Source organism: Balaenoptera musculus, chromosome 3 (assembly GCF_009873245.2).
Source record: "Balaenoptera musculus isolate JJ_BM4_2016_0621 chromosome 3, mBalMus1.pri.v3, whole genome shotgun sequence".
Classification (NCBI taxonomy): domain Eukaryota; kingdom Metazoa; phylum Chordata; class Mammalia; order Artiodactyla; family Balaenopteridae; genus Balaenoptera; species Balaenoptera musculus.
This window is the reverse complement of record NC_045787.1, coordinates 126966412-126989585: the sequence shown is the minus strand read 5'-3', so window position 1 is coordinate 126989585 and position 23174 is coordinate 126966412. Positions and strand designations below refer to the sequence as shown.

General features: G+C 39.5%; 1 protein-coding gene and 1 long non-coding RNA gene across 2 annotated transcripts in view; both read right to left on the bottom strand.

The window, feature by feature from the left end:
* Positions 1–1323: 1323 nt before the first annotated feature.
* LOC118891771 lies at positions 1324–7422 on the bottom strand. The gene is made up of 4 exons (XR_005019165.1): positions 7136–7422; positions 3176–3364; positions 2717–2833; positions 1324–2446 (listed from the first exon to the last, which is right to left on the bottom strand). It is a non-coding gene; the product is annotated as an uncharacterized LOC118891771 (long non-coding RNA).
* A 2755-nt stretch (positions 7423–10177) lies between these two features.
* G3BP1 (G3BP stress granule assembly factor 1) overlaps positions 10178–23174 on the bottom strand; it is a 38480-nt gene continuing 25483 nt past the window's right edge. Inside the window, exons 8-12 of the mRNA XM_036845842.1 lie at positions 22805–22906; positions 22230–22341; positions 21880–22008; positions 21379–21488; positions 10178–17759 (exon numbers count right to left, since the gene is read on the bottom strand). Of these exons, the coding sequence (XP_036701737.1) occupies positions 17553–17759; positions 21379–21488; positions 21880–22008; positions 22230–22341; positions 22805–22906 (660 nt within the window). The 3' untranslated portion in view covers positions 10178–17552. The remainder of the gene's footprint in view (positions 17760–21378; positions 21489–21879; positions 22009–22229; positions 22342–22804; positions 22907–23174) is intronic.

The following is a 23174-nucleotide window of genomic DNA, read 5'->3' as shown; positions in this document are numbered from 1 at the left end:
AAGCAGATAATAATACCAATAACTTCTTATCGATTAGCTTACAACATGTCTCATTTTTCAAGACCAGCCAAAATAAATGGCTCAGCTCTGCCATCCTCTGGTCCTTTCAAATATTCAAGAGTCCATTCTTGACTAACGCTACAGGGAGTGACCAAGGACAGGCATGAATAGAACAAAAAATGTGTGTGTGTATATGTGAGAGAGATACCTTGAACTTAACTCTATTTTTAGTTTGTCTACAAAGACAAAAGGTCATTTGATCCAAATTATTTCTTCTTCTAAGCTGTCAATAAATAAGAAATGTATCCCTCTAAGAAGTTCACCAATATTTTTCATAGGCTACTCTTTTCCATACTGGGGAGAAAATATATATGACGGGAGATGGTTCCTTTCTTTGAAAGTATGCGCTTTTATGAACGTCATTAAAAAGAGATGAGATGGTGTTTTGTGAGGCTCGATATTAGATTGCAGAGTAGGTTGGTGCCCCAGCTAAGCTGGTACCATCGCTAATAACAGTCTTATGAAAATTAGATTCCTTAGTTAATTGCAACATACCAAAATTGAAGGGAGTTATCATGTCTGCAGTAAGTGCCTCCTTAGGAGAAGAAGCTGGCAAGCAGCGGGTACAATCTGCATCAGCTTTAGGACTGGGGTGGAGATCTGAGATGTGCAGATATTCCCTAGTCTGGCTGGAAGCCCAGCCCAGGGGACGATGAATACCACTCTGGAAGCTATCAGATTTATTCAATGAGCTCCTTCTGCACATTCAGAAGGCTGCCCTCTACCCTAACTCTGAAGAGGCAGGCAAGACCAGGTTTCCTCTGTGAGCTATGGTTCTCAGGTTGACCGAAAGATTTGCACTCTGAGGGGCTGGTAAGGTCTGCTGAGAAAGAGAGATTGGATCTCTACGCCCTGATATAAAGTATCTTTAATGAACCAACCAGACCAAAAATTCTCTAAGCACGGAACAGACCAAAAATTCTCTAGCAGGGAAAAGCTAAAATATAATTTAGCTTTTTTTTCTTCCACTAAGTCCCTTCTCTCAAAAACCAACTCCTGAAATTTAAATGAAGAACCCTCCTATTTTCCTGCACCTCTAGGAAGCCAGGAACAGGAGCTTATCCTGACCAAGGAAGGAGTAAAAGACATACGCTTTGTTTTGATTGAGCTGGGCTGCTCTTAACTACTCGTAGCACTGGGAGGCAAAGCATAGGTTGCAAAGGCTTTGGTCTCAGAGTATCCTGAAATCCCAATGGACGGGAAGAACCTCCGTGGATAGGTTGAAATCCCTGTCGTAATAAGGAACTTTAAAAAAAATCCCGAAACACTGCCCTCCCTACCCCAGCCCAATGGTTAAGAGAATGAAAGCAATGACTTCTTTCTGGCTGTCCCAGTTAAAGATCTCAGAATGTCAAGGAGAACAAGGGCAACGTGCCAGCACCTCTCCCAGGCCTGAGTAACCTAGAATCTTGAGGGCCCAGACTAGATGATGTCTCTACCAAGTTATTACCCTGTTGCTCCCTTAAGGATTTCTCAGGCTGTAAACAGCAATGGCAGTAGATAAGTTTGCTCATACGTGGGTGCTATTTCATGCTGTTTTGATGGAGCTGTGTGGTTATTTAAAGCAATAATTAAGGTGCTTTATCATTCTTTGCAACAGCAAAGTGAGTTCCAAGGTAGCAATTATTGCCCAATACTTTTTAGGATCATTAAAGCTTCTTCAGCTAGCGTCCAGACCACTCCTTCTCCCTCTTCGCTCTCCACCCCACCTCTGCCTCCTCTCACTGCCTCCATCAGCATCCCTCTTTCATCAAGCTGTGCATCTTGTTTTGTGAAACACAGCTCTGCCAGATATGCTGATGTATTTCTGAGGGGGTGGAGAATGGGATGCTGGGATGGGGACTAGAATGCACTAGTAGCTCCTGTCTCATTTGTTTTAAGGCTGTGATTTCTATTCTTCCTCTTGCTCTTGCATTTTGAAATTTCAATGCTCTGGAAAATTTCCACTGGAACATTGGGTTGAAAAGTCAGACTACAGAGAATGGCAAGCCAAAAATATACCCTTCAGAGAGCCCAGTGATGAAAATTATATTCTATGTAAGGCCATTAACCAGCTGTAGACCAATACCAGCTAATTAACCAGCTAACTAATAATGGGGATGAAAGACATTCGCTGGCGACATACAGATTCCAAGCAAGATTGGGTCTCCCATTCCCACAATTGCCCTGCTTCCCAGTTCCCCGCATTGCCTTGTTTTAGGCCTGCCTTTCTTCAGATTCAACTGTTTTCTTACGCAACTTCAGAAACCCAGCGTTCTATTTAAACACACCTGCCTCCTGAAGTAGACAGAGGTCAATGGGAAGTGGGTCCTCATTCTGGCGCTACCTCAGGCTCACCATGGAAACATGGGTAAGCTACTCCACCTTCCTTGGCCCAATCACCCCCCTGTAAAAAGAGGGAGTTGAAGGAGATTTATCACAGCCAAATTCTGGATACTTTGATGGGTTGAAGAAAAGAGCATACTGTGTGTTGTAGAAGGTTTCACTGTTTCCACATTGCAGTGTCAGGCTTGGAACCCCATCCCAGGCCTGCCCAGAAGGCAGGTAGGGAGAAATTCAGAAAGATGAGGGTCTTGGTCCTCAAGAAGATTACAATCTTAATTTTCTGGCAGTGAAAGTCTAGGTATTTCACGGTACTGATAAACTAGCTTCTCACCTGAGAATCCCATCCAACATCAGGACAACATTCCACTCTGTATTTTAGCATATATGTCCTGTGAAGGCTGTACCCCATTTCCTATGGCAGTTGTTTGAATTCTCTCTGCCAGAGACTCTGGAAGGATCAAAGAGAAACGCATCAGAGCAGAACTTATGAAATATCCCTGGGGAAATAACTGCAGTGACTCCATGTCCCCTCCCAGCCTGTCCCCCACACACCGTTTAATCGTAACAAGAAAATTCCAGCAAGACTTAGGAATATTTTCTCCTGTCTCTGTTACTCTAGCTGCAGTTAAAGGCAGAAAAAAAATGGGACTGCTCCAGACCATTGGGGAGGTTCATCGAAATTCATACCACTAACTAGGTTATACTAAGAAAGAGAAAAAATATTATAGCAAGAATGGCTGGAGTTGAGCCAGCTCTCTCCAATCGCCCCCCACCCCCAAACAAACCTCACCCTCGCAACGATGTTCCTGAAATTGCTTCCACACGCCTGTAGCTCCAACAAACACTCCTTATAATCAGAAAACACTGCTCCTGTCTTTCCCAACAGGGATGTGTTTATGGTTTATAGCAATAGAATCTCTTCAAAATATTTATAGGGTGACATTATGACAAATGATCTTCACTCTCCCTTCATCTGGCCCTGAAATTAATGAGAATATTGCAGATTGAACTTTTTTCTGGTTCCAAAGTTAAAAATAAATTAATAGATTTCACATAATAAAATAGAAACCATAATGTTTCCATTAGGAAACCAACCGTTTCCTACCCCTGCTCCCCATCACCATATAGCCACTTCCTTCTTTGCCCCTGAAAGATTCAACCCAGGGATATTTAAAAAGACCTCTAGAATGGATAGATGTGTGATAAAACAAATACAGTGAAATGGTAGTTGTATAGTCTAGGTAGTTAATATAGAGAGTCACTGTAAAATTCTTTCCTATTTTCCCCTCAGTTTTCCTATCTGTAAAACAGAAGTACTGAATTAGTTGAGCCTGACGAGTTTTCCCAGCTGTAAAGTTTTTGTTGTTTTTTTAAAGTCCACTTCTCCAGTTGCCTTTTAGTTGCAGAAAAAACATAAAGACTTCCCCAGACTCTAAGGCGATCTCACTCTCCCTTTTCTCCTCTCAGCTTTCCTCTCTAAACCCACTTGTGATTCTCCTAGTGCAGTGGAAAAGCCACGAGCTTCAAGTTAGAAGGCTGAGACACAAGTAGGCAAGTGATCTTGAGCAAGACCATCACCTCTCCAACCCTCAGTTTCTTTATGTATTTGGGGATAACGTTCACATCACAGACCCACTGTCTCGATAAAAATGACATAATGAATGCTAACTCCACCCCCTTGATGTAAACCGTAGAGCATTTTCATTATCTCAATCTCTCTGAAACTCCTTATCACTTCTTCCTGTTTGCCAGAAGAGGTCACCAGAAATCTTTCTTTCAGAATTGAGGCTGGCTCCCAAAGGGCTAAATCCACCCGCCCTGCAGAGCAGTTGATTCAGTGACATTGCATGACTAGCCCCAAGGATTCTCACTGGCGAATTACACACTTGCCTCAGAGCCTGTACACACACTGAGAGATCTAAATTCTAGAACCGACTCCACTTACCAAGCACCTGCCTCCCTTTTTCCCACAGATACCATGAGTACCAGCTAAATAGAAGCACCATATTAAGCTCTGTGAATAGTTGTCACTCACACGTAGACCATTAAGAGATTATGAACAAACCCTGAATATCGCAATATTGTTGAGCATCTACTGTATGTCAGTCTCTTTAAATTATATAACTTATAAATTATATAATACTCACAATGGCCCTAATCCTACTTCTCCTTTTATAGATCAGGAAACTGTGGCTCAGAAAGCTTATGTTACTAGCCCAAGTCACAGCCTTGCGGAAGTTTCATATCATTATAGAGATGATGGGAAGCCAAGTTTTGGAACAGGCATGACATGTTGACCTCTTCCACTCATCTGTTTTTGACTTCAACAAATTATTTCACTCTCTGTGACCTTAGTCACCTGCCTGTAAAAAGCTCTTATCTTCCCAAATTGTTGAGTATAAAATCAAGTAATTGATGTGGTAGTTTACTTTACATTAAAATAATTTAGTTTAGTTTACATTAAAAAGCAGTAAGTATATTGAAGAGACATTTATTAGTTTAACTCAAATGTATCTTCTAACTGATAAAACACATGGTTCCTTTTGCCTAGGTACATTCCAATACACATAAATTTAACCTCCTGTAATCTGTTATGTGCCAAGGCATACTATCTTGTACTAGACTAGAAATCAAACATCTTCTAGATCAAGAACCAACCAAGACAATCCTTGGCCTTCCTCTTCTCAGAACTTGGTAATGAACAATGAATATAAATCAGCCCACCTTAAAAGATTGAGAGCCTACTAATCCAGTTTTTGGTACATGAAGGATTTGGAATTGATATGGGGCCATTTTCTGGCTAAAGGAATTGTGGAAGAGAGCAAAATGAGTAAACAGGGCAGAATTGGAATAAATGGCATTTGGAGGACCACGAGAACACCTTGTCTGTAGTCCTGCATGAGAGGACACTGTGTCCTGGAATGGCTTGGATTTGGCTGGACTCATGGGTAAAGACTAGAACTTTTCTGGAAGTCTTTCCTAAGTCTAGAATCCCTCTAAAACATTCACTCAACTAAGAACCTACTACAAACAATACAAGGCATAGGAACCAAAGATAAGCACCATCCCTAACTACAGAACTTATATTTAGTGAAGTGAGATGTGATATGGATATGAATAACTAATTCAAGAGAAGATCTGATAACAGATGAGGCAGAGAAAGAATTCAGGAGAGGTCTCTTGGAGGATGGGACATCTGAGCTCAGACTCTAAACAAAAAACTATTTTCCACAGCAGTTTACTTTTTAGATTTATGTAACTGTAGTCTCACCCACCTTTCAAAGTGTTAAACACAAGGTAACTACTTCCCCCAAGCAGCTGCGGAGGTAAAGAGGGAGCAGCTGTTTATATGAGGTACCACTGAAACAAGAGTATTACAAGGGGCAGCCTGACCAATGTTCCAGTAAAGGAGGGCCTTCTAACAGCTCTTGACTCCTATCCAGGCTCTGGAAATTAAGTGGGAAAATAAAATCATAGGGAAATATGTGGACATAACCCTGCCCCACACACTCAAAAAAGATATAATAAGCTACTGCTTGTCTCCAAGTCCTTTTGTTCCTGACTTAACAATCGCCTAGGTAACTTGATGTGTATAATCTAGCCAGACCAGTTCATAGGGGTAGGCTTCTTCTTACTACATTGCCGAAGTCCCTTTTGGCCTCATCCATGACTCTTCAGCTGCATCAAGTTTGGCGTCCGGCCTAACAGAACCATCAGCTACCAGCAGTGACACCAGAAAGGTCTTGGCGACCGCTCTGAGGACGAGAGCCGCTCCTTCTGCACAGCTCTGGATGCGGGTGAGCGAAGTGGTGCTCTGAATGGACCCTGTTTAGTGACCGCAAGTCAGGTTCAGCAGGTCTCCTGGCAACTGTTAAGTACTTGCCTTTGGATGATTTTTCAAAATGTCTCAGCCTAGAGAAAGCAGCTTAGCCCTTCAAGGTTTGAGCTGGAAGCTCAAGGAGGAGTTTTCAAAAGAAAGTGTCGTAGCCAGGGCTAGAATGTACATATTCTGTGCAGGTTTTCTATAGCCAGGGCTAGAATGTACATATTCTGTGCAGGTTTTCTCAGCTTTGTTTTTAACCTCCCTACACCTGCCTGTCTCCACCTACCTGCTCTTTATTAAATCTACTGTGGCAAGACAGTGTACCATGAAAGCAGGGCATCAGAATAAAGCAGAGCTTCTTTTCCTACATCACAGGAGGGGCTAACAGAAGTACCAAAATACTTGGTACTTACTAATAAGCAAGCAGCTTGGTACTTACTAAGAAGTCCCAAAATACTTGGTACTTACCAATACCTGGTAATACTTACTAATGTGGAATGCAGGAAATATGTGACAGACAAAGGAGGGTACCATGGACCATGCAGAAAATAAAACATGATATGTTTCATGGCTTAAGAGCCATTTGAGCAGTAGCAAGCTTGAAAAACATGTGAGGTTTTGATGGATGGTAAGAGTATTCCAGCAGAAGGAACATAAGTAAAAAATATGGAGGTAAATAACAAGAGGCACAATATAAGGCATAGTGATTATCCATTTGGCTGAAGTCTAATGAATGGTAGGCATGTTTGGAAAGACAGACTTGGAATCCATCAGGACAACCTTAAATGTAGAATAAAGGGTCAGGACTCTATTGAGTATGGCAGTTCTCAAAGACAGACCAATAGGGTATTCCCTCATGGTTTGCAAAGCAGTTCATTCAATCCCCTCTCTCCATTAACTGATACTTCCAGCCTAATTCAAATTTACCTGTACTTTGTTGCAGAGAACTTGCCTTTCCCTTCATCTCAGCAGCAGATATAGTTAATACCCACTAGAAATTCACATCTTCTAGGACATCAATTCAAGCCAAGTTTTAAACATTTAGTTTGTGGTAGGTAGGCACTAGAAAGGGGACAATAAAGGTACAGTAGAGTCATGGTTCTACATTCAGCTCACTATTCTACAGTGATTCTGAAAAAAGTTACTTCTAGAGTTTCTTCTTTTGTCAAATCTCAAGCCAAGGCAATTCTTAGTACAATGTAGCTATTTGTAAAGAAGAGATTGTGATCCTAGTACTATTACATTTTGTTGATCTGAAATATTAAACAGAGATGACCTAGAAGAAAAGAATAATCTAGCATGTCCTTTTTATTTTCAGCTGTAACTAAAATGATTCTCCCAACCCAAAGAGCATCTATTCAAAGCACGAAATCATGACTATAAAGTAAAAAGGGCATGGAGCGCAAAAAAGTCAAATACGAAAAAAAAAAAAAAACAGACAAAATGTAACTGGTTTTTAATAAGTCACTGCTTGTGGAAGTATGTAAAAAGAATAATTTGCCTTTCTTTAGAAAGAATATTTTTGGGAAACAGAAGGTTAGTATTACCTATCCTAGTAATAGATGAAAGATTGCCCCACATCTTTTTTAGAAGTGGTGCTTACATATCAAATAATCAATTTGCTAAACTCAGTTTTTTCCACGTTAGATATATATTTCTACCACATTTAAAGCTGTACCATGCTCAACATGCCATTTAGCCAGAATAGTATGCAAGAGACAAAAAAATTGGACATTCCCACAATGCATTTCAGAGCATGTAAAATTCAGACTATTTCACATTTTAATGGTTCAACCTTCCAATACGTGATCCATTATAATATTTTTAGCATAAACAACAGTTAAAATGAGATGAGTGAATTAAATCCCAAAGGGGTGCGACTTGCTACTTAGTATACTGGACACAGATTAAATACCTACCCAATGTGATTCTTGCACATATTAAACAAAAGTACAACTTTCTTAAAAAAAAATTTTTTTTAAAGCAAGTTAAATAGCCAAGTTCTACTTTCAAGACAAACATACCAAGGACCTCAGCAGCCTCCAAATAAGCTTGAAAAACGACACAATACACATCTTCCCTGCTGTAATTACACTTGACGTGTACAACATGAACTACAAAGTGTCCAAGACAAAACTCTTAATGCTTTTAAGCCTCTCAGCAAGGTTGCCAAAGGGGATCCACATGTCTCATTGTCTGGATCAGTCCAAAAGTGCTGTATCTAGAACTGATGCAAATTACTGCAATGTAAATAACTAGTGTCATTTTGGGTGAAACGCAGTTGGAAAGGATAGTGACTGCTCACTTTCTAAGTGTTCAAACATACTAAAGTGCTCCCAAATCACACATTATTTGGTCCTCTCCCAGAACAAGCCATTTCCAGAGACCTCATTCTCAAACTTGACTGACCCAGGGAACCCACGGGAGGAGATGAATTACCCTGCAGCCACAGTTGTTGTGAATACCCTGGGCCCTACTTGGAAACTGGCCCATAAAGAATTGGGGACGAACATGACTACTTGATATCCAATTCACAGCTAAGACAACATTAATGAAAAAGCAGTGTTAGACTGACCTAAAACACTCCAAAATGAGTGGTAACATCATCAAATAAAGGCTCAAAGTCAGTCACTGTATTTTATTTTCATAATTTATCTTAGATTTAGTTAATTGTTTTTTGTTTTTGGACAATTCATCCACTAAAATGGGCCAATCTCAAGAGTTGCCCCCCAACCTTGCCAAAGCAAATGACTTCTGCATAACTGGAAGTCATCTCCAAAGGACTTGCCCGTGTTTTCCCCATTTCACTCATTTGATATTTGCACAAAAAATCTACCCTTTGTCTTAAAAGTTGCCTGACTTGATGTTTAGGCAGAAGAGCAAATCCCATGTTACGATATTTCTGCAAGTGATTTTACATTTCCTTGTTTCCAAAAAGGTAGCTGCCAACTTAAATGTGTGACACTGCGGGGATAAAAGTTGATTATTAACTTTCAACAACTCCTGGGGTTGTCACCTGAAACCTCACACTTTGGTTCATTACACTTTAACTATTCAAAAAGTTACTTTAACCCCAAAGAACAAAAAGGCACTGTTTAGTTCTTCAGGTCACAATGCCATCATTGGCTACACAGTCTGTTACAGCTAAGACAAATGCAAATTACAATACTTTTGGGAGATGTAAAAACTATGCTGGGCTGGGCAGTGTTAGTTAAGCTACAAAGTGCTTGATCACCCATGATGGAAGAGGTTCAAGATGATTCATACTTCCCTGTAAGAGACTACGAAAAGTCACAAGCCCACATAGCAGTAACTGACAGCTAGCCAAAGTAGAAGACATTTCTAAGTAACCTGGGGACATCCTAAACAATTAATTGGCCTGGAAAATTGGGTCAGGATTAGTCACAAAGTTCCTCATCCTTTCCTGGAAGAAAATGTGACAGTATGCCTTTTATATGGAAATTTCTTTGTATATATGTATAAACTTGGTATGGCCTTAATGCTGCAGTTAAGGATTTGTTTGGCTACCACCTTAAGCAGCATGTTAAGCAATCGCTTCCTATTGTACATTTCTACTTCTCACTGGACTCTTAACCTTGAACAACCAGTTAATTCCCCTTTGTCTCTTATTCTTCCCCATTTTTTGCATGAAGTCATAAATGTTATGGCAGTTATTTTTTGGCTTGTAAAAAAATCTATTTCTGCAGTTTGAAGATGGAATGTAAAATTTCTGTGATACATGTATATAAAAATATATTTATTGAACCATCCATATACACATATCCATGTTGATTCCAATGGAAAAAAAATTAAAGTTTTCTGAAATTTTCCCTGTGGTTAACTCATAGTTGTTACTAGTTAACCGACTTTATATTAGGAGAACTTTTGAAATCTCCCCATTACCCGAGAGAAACCTACATATTATCTGGAAAACATCACTTCACTTAAGACAAGGCTTTATGCTGTTCATTCAAGATATATTTATTTATAGGTGCTATGGGAGATACAAAGATGACTCAGACACAGATCCTGCCCATAAGGAGCTTACAGTCTAGTAGGGAGGATAGAACACATACATGGGATACATGGTCAGAGCTAGGTTTCAGTAAGATGTATCTAATATCGTGTAGAAAGTAGGCTGGGAATAAGAAGAGGTCAAGGAAGCTGAGAGGCCACTGAAATTATCTAAGTGAGGAGGAAGATGTGAAAGACTGCTGAGGTAGAACTGACAGGACTTAGCTGGACACTGGATTTGAGGAGTAAGGAAACAAGAAGCAGATGACTGAGTCTAAGATGACTAAGACGTTAAGTCTAAGGTGACTTAGACTTATGGCATGGGTGATGACAAACTGAGAACAGAGTAGGTTTGGGAATTGAAACTTGGCGCATACAATTCTTGTGCATAAACACAAAATGCCCAGGATATACTGGGCACAATCAGAAAGAAATAGCTAATTGCCCAGACCAGGGATGGAAGTACTTCAAAATGACTGGTGACTTCCTCCCTCCTCTACCCATCCCTCAAAATTTCCAAACAATCCCCTCCACTAGGAAATGCATAGTGCCTATAATTTACTGAATTAAGTCTGATCTCTAGGCATGCCTCCCTTGTGAGAAAGAAAACAGAAATACACTAATTTATTAATTGAGTGAATCATCATTTACGGATGCTTTCATGTACCTCCAGGAGGAAGGAGGAATGCAGAGATTAATCCTCAAGTCCTTGTCCTCCAGGAGATTATGGTCTCATAAGGTAGGTCTGTTCTAATTCTAGGTTGAAGGGGTAAGTTATTAGTTAAGAGAAAGGGATAAAGTATTCTAGGAACACATTTTAAAATGAAGGTTGGGACAGAATTTCAAACAGGAGGGACAATGTGTAAGGAAAGTAGATGAGAATAAATTTGTTCCTCACTTCAAATTCTGCACAAATCAACCCCTAAAGGGGGGCTACCCTCTCGTAAGACATCTTTTCTCTTAGGGGAGAAAAAAAAAAAAAGCTCGAACTAGGCCTTGAAAAAAATGGCTTTGATGGTAAGAGATTTGGGGGAGATGGGGGTGGCAAGGAGAATACAGATGCAAGTCTATCTTCAGGGAAGTGAAGGCACTTGAAGCCACGGAATCAGCCATACCTGGCTTGTTAGAGGAACCGTAAGTAGTTCAGCATGGCTGGAGCATCCTTTCGTGAAGAACAGGGAAAATCACTGGAAAGGAAGATTAGAACCCTGATTCAAACATGGTGCTGCCAGGCACTGAACAGGGTACATGCCTAAGACCAAATTGCTGCCCCTTAGGAGCTTACAGTTATAACAATACAAGGTGGAAAGAGCACCACAACGTACAGAATGCAAAATGCTGAAGGATTTAGGAGAAAATTACAGCTGAGTTTCAGCTATTAACACATTAGGATACCCAATAGCTTTCTGACAGCTAGTAGTAAACCCATCCCTGAGGGGAACACAAGTTAATGTCCTTATTGACAACAGGCCCTGGTAGAATTGGGCATTAAAACAGTTCTAAGAAAACAGAAAACTTGGGTATGAAAATTGAACTAATGAAGCAACGGGGTAAGCATATAAAATGTGGCTCCTTCCCTTTTCTCCCCACATCCTACCCTTTAACAGCTCTGGCTTACTAGAGCGAACATAGGGCAGGATTGGCAATTCCCGAATGTGCTTTTAACTGACTTGAAACTCTGTACTAGTAATCTGGGCCATCTATCTTTTGAAAACTGAAGGGGTTATTATACAAATCACCTTAGTCCTTTCCAGCACTAATATTCTAAGAATTCCAGGGGTCTCCTGTTTCTTGTGGTAACCATCAGTATGGGAAGAAAAACTTCATGGAACTATTCTGATGTTTCTCACTTAAAATTATGATTTTTTTCTTTTATATAAACCATAAATGATTCCTATCCCATCAGCTAAGTTCCACGCCCACCCCACTCTTCTTCAAAACCAACATCTACCTATACAAATTTATTTTTAACATCATGTGTTCTGCATAATCTATTTAAAGTGTACACTGAATCTTTAAAGAAGGGAAGTCCCTTCTTCTTTCCTACTTCCTTATGTCTTCATTTAAAAGGCCCAAATCAGGGTACATACGCTCCTCATAAAAACATTTAAGAATTTAAACCAAACCCAAAGTCAAACAGGTGACAACAAAGCTTAGGGAGATTATCAGTAACCAAAGTGGTTAATATAGCAATAGTTAAAACTGTTTATATACATATTAAATGATATAATCATCCCTCTAACTACTACCAATAATACAGGCAAACTTCCCATAAATGGGTTTCCGAAAAATAAATACTTGCTAAAGTAATTCAACAGTGAATTTTTGGTAAGCATCGCTTACTTTTTTAAAAAACAAAGACACAGTGGATGGATACAAGTCCCTTAGGAATCTGTGACACTGGACACATTTCAAAGTAATAAACATGTATGAATTTCTGTAACTGTTCAGTTCACATGGTTTATGGAAGTAAGAGGAGAAATGATTTCCAATACTATTTTCCTCTCACTGGGAACTAAAAAAGGCTACCAGGTTCAAGTGGAAACTGGAAAAGAGGAGACTTCAAAAGTCATGCAATCAACGACAAACAGAGGCTTTCCTGGTGGCGCAGTGGTTAAGAATCTGCCTGCCAATGCAGGGGACACGGGTTCGAGCCCTAGTCCAGGAAGATCCCACATGCCGCGGAGCAACTAAGCCCATGAGCCACAACTACTGAGCCTGTGCTCTAGAGCCCGCGAGGCACAACTGCTGAATCCCGTGCGCCGGAACTACTGAAGCCCGCGTGCATAGAGCCCGTGCTCTGCAACAAGAGAAGCCACCGCAATGAGAAGTCCGCGCACCGCAACGAATAGCAGCCCCCACTCACCGCAACAAAGAGCAGCCGTCGCTCACCACAACTAGAGAAAGCCCGCCCGCAGCAACGAAGACCCAATGCAGCCAAAAATAAGTTTAAAAAAAAAGGAAAACAACTTTGATTCTAAGCCAATACCTAAGCATAATCATAAGCAAAAGTGGTTAAGGGCTGTAGGCCACCTTTAATCAACTTCTCACTCAACTCACTCAGGCCATTATGAAAGACTGCTTCATGAAAGCATGAGCAAAGCAGTCTAATTTCAGCATCATCCTGAGTTAGATACATATCTACTAAAAAGAATGAAAATAAAAGTTTTATCTCACACGTGCCACCACTTCTTCCTTAATTCAGTCTAGCAAGAGTTCACAAGCCTATCTATGGTCCCCAGAACCTCGATATTACAGTAAACACAAATTCTAAAAGGTATTACTACCTTAAAACCACAAATCCTTGTTTAATTATCTAGTACAAAATGGCCATTACTTGATGAGCAACTTTAACCTACAACCCCATCCCACACAAGACATTGCTAAGTTGCTAACACATTCTTTAAGGTTTCTAAAACATTTGCGAAAGAGTACCTCTAACTGTCCACTGCCCATCTGTGGTATATTAGGCAGTTAGCTAGAACCCCAATTTCAAATAAATGCTGAACTTGCTTCTTTTACAAGGTTCAAAATTGCTAAACTAAAAGTTCAACAATTATCTAATTTGTATGCAGTTCCTGCAGAGATTCTTTCAAGTAGCACAAAAATAAAACTTTAATATAAAAGATATTTTTAGATCAGTAGATTTGACAAATGCAATCATTTACTTAAAATAAGCCACAACATGAACAATGGTCTACAAATTTAAACCTCATAGAAAGAAATTTTCATATAGATTCGAACAAATTGTTTTCTATAAAGTGCCACGTTTTCCACTAAATCATTAAACTCTACAAAGGTTTTCAAATATAAAAGGGATGAAGAAAAGCATCAGAGGATGGCAGTTATAAGCAAAACACAACTGTTATAAACTCATCTGTATGATGCTATGATAAAAATATTACTTCCATATCTAGATTAAATTATACTAAATGTATTATCAAACCAGATGAGAAAATAATCTAGTAACTCAATGTTACTGTGTTACCAAACAGTCTGCAAAGCCCTACAAAATCAATGTTTACGCATCTACTTTACCCTAAAGGAAATGGAGAACAGTAATGCTAACCTTGATCCTAATGTTTGCAGACTCAAGTCTCTATACTGTAGTTATTTCATGCCCTATGCCCCTAATGTCATTCAAATATAAATAGGTAGGCATTATGGTTCTAGAGAAAAAGCAAGAGTTTTGGAAGCCAATCTGCTCCTAAGCTACATGGATGACTTTGAGGCCTCTGATGTCATTTCTTCATCTATTACTTTGGGAGAAATCGCACCTAATCCACAGGGTTATAGTTGTGAAAATTTAGTTGTCTAACCTAAAACTAAAGTGCAATTCAACTAACACTGTGATAGTAACCTACTCAACCAAAGCCAAATAATTATTTTTGCATTATCCATTTCACTGCTCCATAGCAACAGCTCAAAAAGTTGAGAACACAGGAGACACAAGTAAAGCCCAACCTCAGCATAAAAGCAAACAAAATTATTTTTGTTCAGCCAAGATCTATTTATTTTCAACAGATCTTAAAAGAGATCCACTGAACCAAACTAGTCTTACCTAGCTAAAATATTCATGGGTGAAGGGTTTTAAACTCAGGAAAGAACTGCATGTTGGGCCATTCCTACAGATGAAAAATTATGTTGAATGTGACGAGTTGATGCTGTCTACAGAAAATCTTGCCCTGATCTATTTTATTTTCACTTTCTGTGAAATATGTGAATATATGTGTATCTAGGGGGACATGTTTATTCCATCAGCAATAATGTAACCAATGATAGTTGGATACTTAATAGTGTTAACCATGATGCTAAATCCTATTTATAAAGTCCAATGCTAGTCAAAACACCATAATATCCCAATTATGATAACTTGAAATTACTGAAGCAACCTTTTCTTTTCTGAAATTATGCAGTAATCCCCTGCAATAAATTACAAGCAGCATCTAGTACATTGCTACTACCTCTCCAAATTAAAAAAAAAGCACACAATTGGTACAGATAAAGGAAAGCTGAGATTATTCCTTACAGTAGTTGTTCCTATAATTCCTGAGAGAGATTTACTTGCTAATTTGTTTATTCTTCTGAGACTCTATTTCAAAGGAAGGACAACTTTCCCTGCAGTTGTCCTAGTCCACCATTCCACCCACCGTGAATTACAGGAGTCGGGACTACCTGTGCTCTCAATGGGGTTGCTTCATTTTCAAAGAGCACTTGGCACCACTGGCCCCCACCCAGCAAACCCTAGATGCAGGGTATGCATCTCCCTCCACCCCCAACCCACCAAAAATCCCACACATTTCTGCATGTCCTCTAGGATACAGTAACAGGCCCAAGTTGAGAAACACTGCACCTAGTTAGTGCCCTTAATTCTCTGTTCTAAGGAGGAAAAACATTTTGAAATGTACGGTTTAGTATTCACTTATGAAAATTGGTTTCTAGGTTATCTATAATTTATCACCAAACATCTACTGCAACTTAATTTTTTTCTCAAAAATAACTCAGGCTAAATTTTCTTCTTTCTACCACAAGCTTAATATAAGCTACGAAAAGTACAAGCTGAATTTCTTCCAATTATCACTGGACTGGGCCAAATGAAGTGGTTACCAATTAGTTATTTAAACTGACCCAAAACACAGCCATGTGACTCAGTTATATAAGTTTCTTTATGTTAAAGAAATGTTGCCAATTTTCAAATATTTGAGGTACTGAGGGTCAACTGATAACATCAAACTTCATTTTAGTTTAAGGCTACACCCTTCAGCAAACATAGAGATTCCCAGTAACAGCAAAACAAACATTCCTATTCCTACTAATATTCTATCCTCAAACAATAGTCCTAAAGATGAATACTGTTAAGAAAACAAATAAGTTAAATTTGACTACCTCATTGCCCTTCAATTAATGACAAGTTATCACGCAAAGGCTTGCTTCACAAACGTGTAAACAAAACCTTCACCCATCTCCCAAAGAGCACTCAACAGTAACATACTATGCAAAACGAGTATTAGTCTATATTGCCAGATTAAATTTTCTTCCAGAAACATTTTAATACAAATTGGCCATTTCCAAGAAACACCCACTGCATGCCCACCAATAAAAGGGAACCATAACAAAATAGAAAATTTACCATACGGCTATGATTTAAGAAAAAAAACTAGTGCACACTCAAGCACACCAACAAAGTCCAATATTAAAGTCACATTCTTTCTTAAGGGCCATGATTAGGATTCTGAAGAGACACTGAAATAAAACTTAATACAAACGCTGAACTACTCAGGTCAAAGGAACTCTACAGAAGCATCTGACCTCAAAAGCATTCCAGTTTGAGACTCAATTTCAGAATAAGGCATAACAAATGAACACAAGATATTCAGGGTGAAAGAGGGATTCTATAATTCCCAACATACTCTGAACCTAATAGAACAAATCTAAGTTTACTTTTTTTATTATTTTTCTTTAAACAATTGCCAAGACTGGAATCAAAGATAAATAGAAGGCACAACAGTTTTGCTCTGGTTTTGTGTTATTCAGATTTTTGAAATTTTTTTGGGTTTTTTTGGTTTGTTTTTTTTTTTTACAAATACAAATTAAACATGAAAAAACTCTACTTCAAAAAAAAAATCTAACAGTTCAAGAAAAGCTTATCAGTTGCATTCTAGACATTTAAAACCTATCTCACAGTTTAAATTTCAATGGTAAAAACAGTAGGTTTTGGAACTGTTTTGCGACCACGTATCCAAAGAAAAACTCTACTAACATCTTTTATTCAGTTTTTAACCATACCAGAGAGAATCTAAATTGTCGATTTTTCCAATGGCAATTTTTCCACACCAGAAGGTAGTCATGACTCTCAAAGAAGAGACAATTTGGGGTCTTCCTGCCTTCAAAATGTTTATCAAATCCTGTAATTCTCACAGGCTTTTGAAACATGTAGAAAATAAGTAAGAAATATTCCAATGAATGAAACATACCAAATGTCAGTAATAAGCAAGACACATTCCTTTGGGGAAACTGTTAAAAAAAAATCCAGTCTGTATATGCAAAGAAAGCAAGGAAATGCAGTCTTTTTTTTTTTCTTCTTTAAAAATCTGTTTTCCCTAAAATATCATTCCACAAAACTGGAAGTGAAGGACTAAAAGGTGGGGGGGGGTGGGGGTGAGAGGGGAAGGAGCACACACCAGTAACACAAAAAGTAGAATTGTACAAACTTAAGCAGTTTATCATAGACTAGGATCAGATTCCGAGATACCAAAGGCTGGCTGAAGAAATTCACCATTCTGTGGGAGCTAGGGTTTGTACTGCTGCCTGAAGATCGGTGAAGAGCAATTCACTGCCTTGGAGCAATGCCCCTTCCCACTCCAAATCCTGGTTTCTGCACCATGCCTCCACGGGGTGGGCCTCTCATCCCACCACCCAGCCCACCTCGAGGGCCTCCAGGTCCCCGAAGGCGGTTATCTCGGCGGTCCCCTTCCCGGGCGGCTCGAGTCTTCTTCTCTTCCACATTCAGACGGACCTCACCTCTGAACATGATGGGCTGTAAGAACCAAGGTGAACAGACTTACACAGAGTGCTTATGGGCTACTGACTACCAAAGACAAAACAAAGCTATAAACAAAGACAAAACAAGGAACCAGCAGCTTACAAATCAGCTACGTTCTCACAGTGCAGTTTTTGTCTCAAACTCAGAACACATAATTTTCCCATTAACAGATACATGGAAAAGCAGTTAGGTATGCAACCTAGTTCAAAAGTCAAAAAGTCAATTTAAACAGTGTAGCAGAGTAACTCTTTGTACTTATTAAAGTACATCTTATATTCCCACAGAATTATATAAACAGAATATAAATAAAAATTGCCACTTACTCCATGGATTGGGAGGCTTAGAATAAAATCCCATCATCATCACCTAATGTGGAAAGACTTTGCTGCACATGTTTATGCAAAGTACGTATACGTCTCAAAAACATCATGAATTTCATCTAAATATAATCTTAACATGCTATTTGCCTGAACAGAATTTGGGAAAATACTGAAGATAATAAAGATACCAGATCTTAGTGCAGGAAAAAAAAGTTACTTCCCACTAAGTCTTGGGCTTTTTTTTTTTTGCCAAGAGAAGTACAGAAAACAAAGGGTTACTCAAGATTCCAATGAACTCAATTTATGCTCCTTGCTGGTACTCAGTGGTTTTCTACTGTAATATTTTTTAAAATAAATATCTAACAGTACTTACTATGCAGAGAAGTATTCTATATACTTCACTTTTATTATCTCATTTAATCTTCACAACAACCCTTTCAAGGTTGTTAGCACACCTATTTTATAAAGACCAGCAAACTATGCGCCAGGGAGGTTAAGGAACAAGACTGCACGGGTCACAAGGCTAGTGAGAGACAGAAGAGCAATGTAAACCAAGGCATCCTGACAGGAAAGCATAAGCTTTGAACCGACACAGCATGGTCAGACACCACGGTCATATTCTACAAGCTATTTCTGTACTCATAGAAAATTACTGAAGGGGGCTTCCCTGGTAGCACAGCGGTTAAGACTCTGCGCTCCCAATGCAGGGGGCCCGGGTTCGATCCCTGGTCAGGGAACTAGATCCCACACGCGTGCTGCAACCAAGAGTTTGCACGCTACAACTAAGGAGCCGGACAGCCACAACTAAGGAGCCCGCCTGCCGCAACTAAGACCCGGTGCAACCAAATAAATAAACATTAAAAAATTAAGAACAAACCAAAACAAAAAAAAGAAGTCTAAAAAAATTCCTGAAGGGAGTACGGTAGACTTCTACCAATACAGTGAGGTGAGGGAAAGGCAAGCTACATCTGAAGTCACCAGAGTACACAGGAATGATCTGAAAGTGCATGTGAGGAAACCTGCATGGGGGTGGGGCGGGGGAGCCTCTTTTGAGCTCTGATTCTAAAGTGAATTTTAAATTCTGATTAAATATATACTTATATTTGTACATTTATAAGTATTTTAACACAAATTTACCAATATTTATATATATATATATATATATATATATATACATTTTATATACACAGCATATAAATCACACACATTAATGTGAAGTGCTGTTCCTGGTAATAATGTTCTAGATACAATGGGAAAAATAAAATCATTTAAAGTCTGAAAGATAAGCAGAGGTTAGGACTGCGGATATTTTAAAAGGTAGTTATGGAATATATCTCTAAGGAGGTATCACAAGGATAGAAGCAATCTGAATGAAAAAAGGTAGCAGACATACAGCTACTTTCTGAGGAAATTTACCTCAACAATTCCTATGCATAACGATGCCATGCCTTACCCACAGGGGTTAAATGAAACACCAAAGCCCTCATCTTGGATAATTAACTGGAAGCAAGCTATCAGGCCTGACCTTGTTTGGCCCCACTGGAGTATCATACCATCTAAGAAAATACAAAGTCAAGGCTGCACCAAAAAGTGTGGCCCCTGGATCTATTGCATGCTCCGTGGTGGATTTATCAACAAAGCCTACTGGACATCTCTGGGTTCAGTATTCTGTGTCCTGGGTGACATAAGCCATTATTCCCTCCACACTTCTCAGGGTTTTGCAGGAGATGCTTCACAAAAATAGTGGTCCAACAGTTTGATAGATAATGTACATTTCAGATTAAGGCTAACTTAATGTTATGACCACAATATTAAACTTCGTAATATACCCATTAACATTCTGCAGAACATGAGAGGTTCTGGAGAACCTCTGGGAAATAATGATCTACAACATTTCTAACTAACGTGGTTAATAAAATGTGTAAGTTTTAACTGGCAGAAACTGAAAGCAGATTAGTGGTTGCCAGGGGCTGGGGAGAGAGGATATGGGGAAAGACTGCTTAATGGGTAAGGGACTTACTTTTGATGAAAATGTTTTGCAACTAGATAGGTGATGGTTGCACAACAATGTGTATTAAATGCCACTGAATTGCACACTGTATTATTTTTTAATGAACTTTTTTGTTTTGTTTTGTTAATTTGTTTTTGGCCACGCTGGATCTTCATGGCTGTGTGCAGGCTTTCTCTAGTTGCAGCGAGCAGGGACTACTCTCCGTTGTGGTGTGCGGGCTTCTCATTCCAGTGGGTTCTCTTGCTGTGGAGCACAGGCTCTAGGCGCATGGGCTTCAGTAGTTGCAGCATGCAGGCTCAGTAGTTGCGGCACATGGGCCCTAGAGCACACGGGCTTCAGTAGTTGTGGTACATGGGCTCAGTTGCTGCAGCACGCAGGCTCTAGGGTGCACAGGCCTCAGTAGTTGTGGTGCACAGGCTCAGTGGTTGTGGCTCGCGGGCCCTAGAGCACAGACTCAGTAGTTGTGGCACACGGGCTTAGCTGCTCCGCGGCGTGTGGGATCTTCCCAGACCAGGGCTCAAACCCATGTCCCCTGCATTGGCAGGCAGATCCTTAATCACTGCGCCAACAGGGAAGTCTTGAACTGTACACTTTAAAATGGTTAATTTTGTTATGTGAATTTCACCTCAATTGAAAAAAAAAGTGAGGTCTTAAAACTCCCACACCCATCTCAGTAAATTAACAGTATTTACACCTTTGCTCTTCTCTACTACTAGAGAAAGTGTTTTTTGCTAATGAAAGACGTGGGGGAAGGAAAGGGCTCTTTAAGAACACAGAAATAAGATTCTGATTCTACAAATCCCTCTATTATTAGAGAAAGTACTGTTAATAAAAGTGCCTTAAGGTAGGGTGACTCCAAACCCAGACAACTTATAGAACAAAGGAGCTCCTCATAGTTATACCCAAACAGTTATATAAGAAGACTACAAATATACCTGGTAAACAAACTGATTCTAAGTTATCTTAGCTAAAAATAACATAATATTTAATTCATCACTTACACCAGAAGCCACTACCAAAGAAAGGAACTGCATAAATCTCAGTGCATTGGTTACCATAGTTATTTCATTCTCCATCATGCACGTATTCAAAAAGTACGTTATTTAGATGGCAGTTTTGTTTTTCTAACTCCCAGGCAGTTCTTTTAATGATGGTTAAACATGATGGAAAATATTACCCAGACATGTTGGAATAAACTGCGCTTTACATATAAGACATAGTTTTAAGGATGAATACATTAAAAGACCAAAGATACAGAAAATCAAGAGGAAAAACTGCTTACCCTGTTGCTAAGCACCTTCTGAACAGGCTCAGAATCATCAAACACAACGAACCCAAAATTGGGTAATTTCCCACCGCTGTTAATACGCAGCTCCACCACATTCCCATAATCTGCAAGTGGAACACAGATTCTCAAATAACTTAGAACATTTCCTTTAAGTATTACACGCGCACTGTCCAATGACAGCCACTAGTAACACATGGTTACAAAGCATGTGAACTGTGGCTACTCCAAAATAAGATGTGCCCTACGTGCAACATACACACTGGATTTCAAAGACTTAGGATAGGCTGATGGACAGTATCTCATGTTTGTACATATTAAGATGATGTCTTAGATACACTGGGTTAAATAAAATATTATTAAAATTAAATTATCCAGGTTCTTTTTGCCTTTTAAAATGTTACTACAAAACTTAAAATTATACATGTGGCTCATCTTCTATTTCTATTGGATAGCACTGTATTAAATGAATCTAGTATTTAAAACTCAATAACCTACTTTGAAAAAAATCTTTAAGCTCTGATTTGTCCACCTCATGAGGCAGGTTGCCGATAAAGAGTTGGTGACTGTCAGGGTGTCTCACGATTCTTCGGGGTTCAACGTCACCTTGCTCACCAGCCTCACGGACTGAAGAGGAAACAAAAGCAGCAAGGAATGAGAAAGAAGACACCTTTCAGTGACTGTTCCATTCAACAATTCTCTCTACCCCTAAATACAGGCAATTATTCCATTAACTCCACAACATATTTTTTTAAATCTAAGTACACACAAACATCAACTACCCTCCCAAAACAAGCTCTCAACCTCAACAGGCTCAGACTAAAGAAGCCACCCTTCTGAGCTCTCACCTGGTCTAGGTCCCCTCTGGGGAGGAACATTTATTCGCTGTTCTCGCACCCTTTGATCTCTCTGAGGCCTCTGCGGTGGAATCTGAGATTCAGGCTTAGACTCCGGCCGAGGCTAAAAAATGTATAACGTTAACTTTTGTGTAAGAACAAAGCAAGTTTACCTTTTTTTCTTGTGAAGTATCCTAGCTAACAATAAGGTTTAAACTAGAAAATGACAATTCCCTCGTTCTCTCACAAAAAAAAAAAAAAAAAAAAAAACATTAAAAATCACCTTGTAACACAGATGTAGAGGACAAACGTATGGACACCAAGGGGGGAAAGCGGCGGGGGTGGGGGGGCGGGGGCTGGTGGTGTGATGAATTGGGTGATTGGGATTGACATGTATACACTGATGTGTATAAAATTGATGACTAATAAGAACCTGCTGTATAAAAAATAAAATAAAATTCAAAAAATTTAAAAAAAAATCACCTTGTACCCTTCTCGTCTGCCTTATTCATTAAACCTCTGTGAAATCACATTACACGAAAATACAAGTAAATTTGCCTAATACACAAGCTTAATTAAAAACTCACCTGTGAAGCTGGTACTTTAACAACATGAGGTGGTATCCCAGTAACTGGAACAGCTCCACTGGGTGGAAGGTTCTTACTGGTCACAGATGCCCAAGAAAAGGTCTAAGGGGACACACCAACATCAGTTGATTACACTACTTATCACAACAATATAAAAGGTATTAGTTTTTGGGCTTCCCTGGTGGTGCAGTGGTTAAGAATCTGCCTGCCAATGCAGGGTACACGGGTTCAAGCCCTGGGCCGGGAAGATCCCACATGCCACGGAGCAACTAAGCCCACGTGCCACAACTAATGAGCCTGTGCTCTAGAGCCTGCGAGCCACACCTACTGAAGCTTGGGCATGCAGAGCTCGTGCTCCGCAATAAGAGAA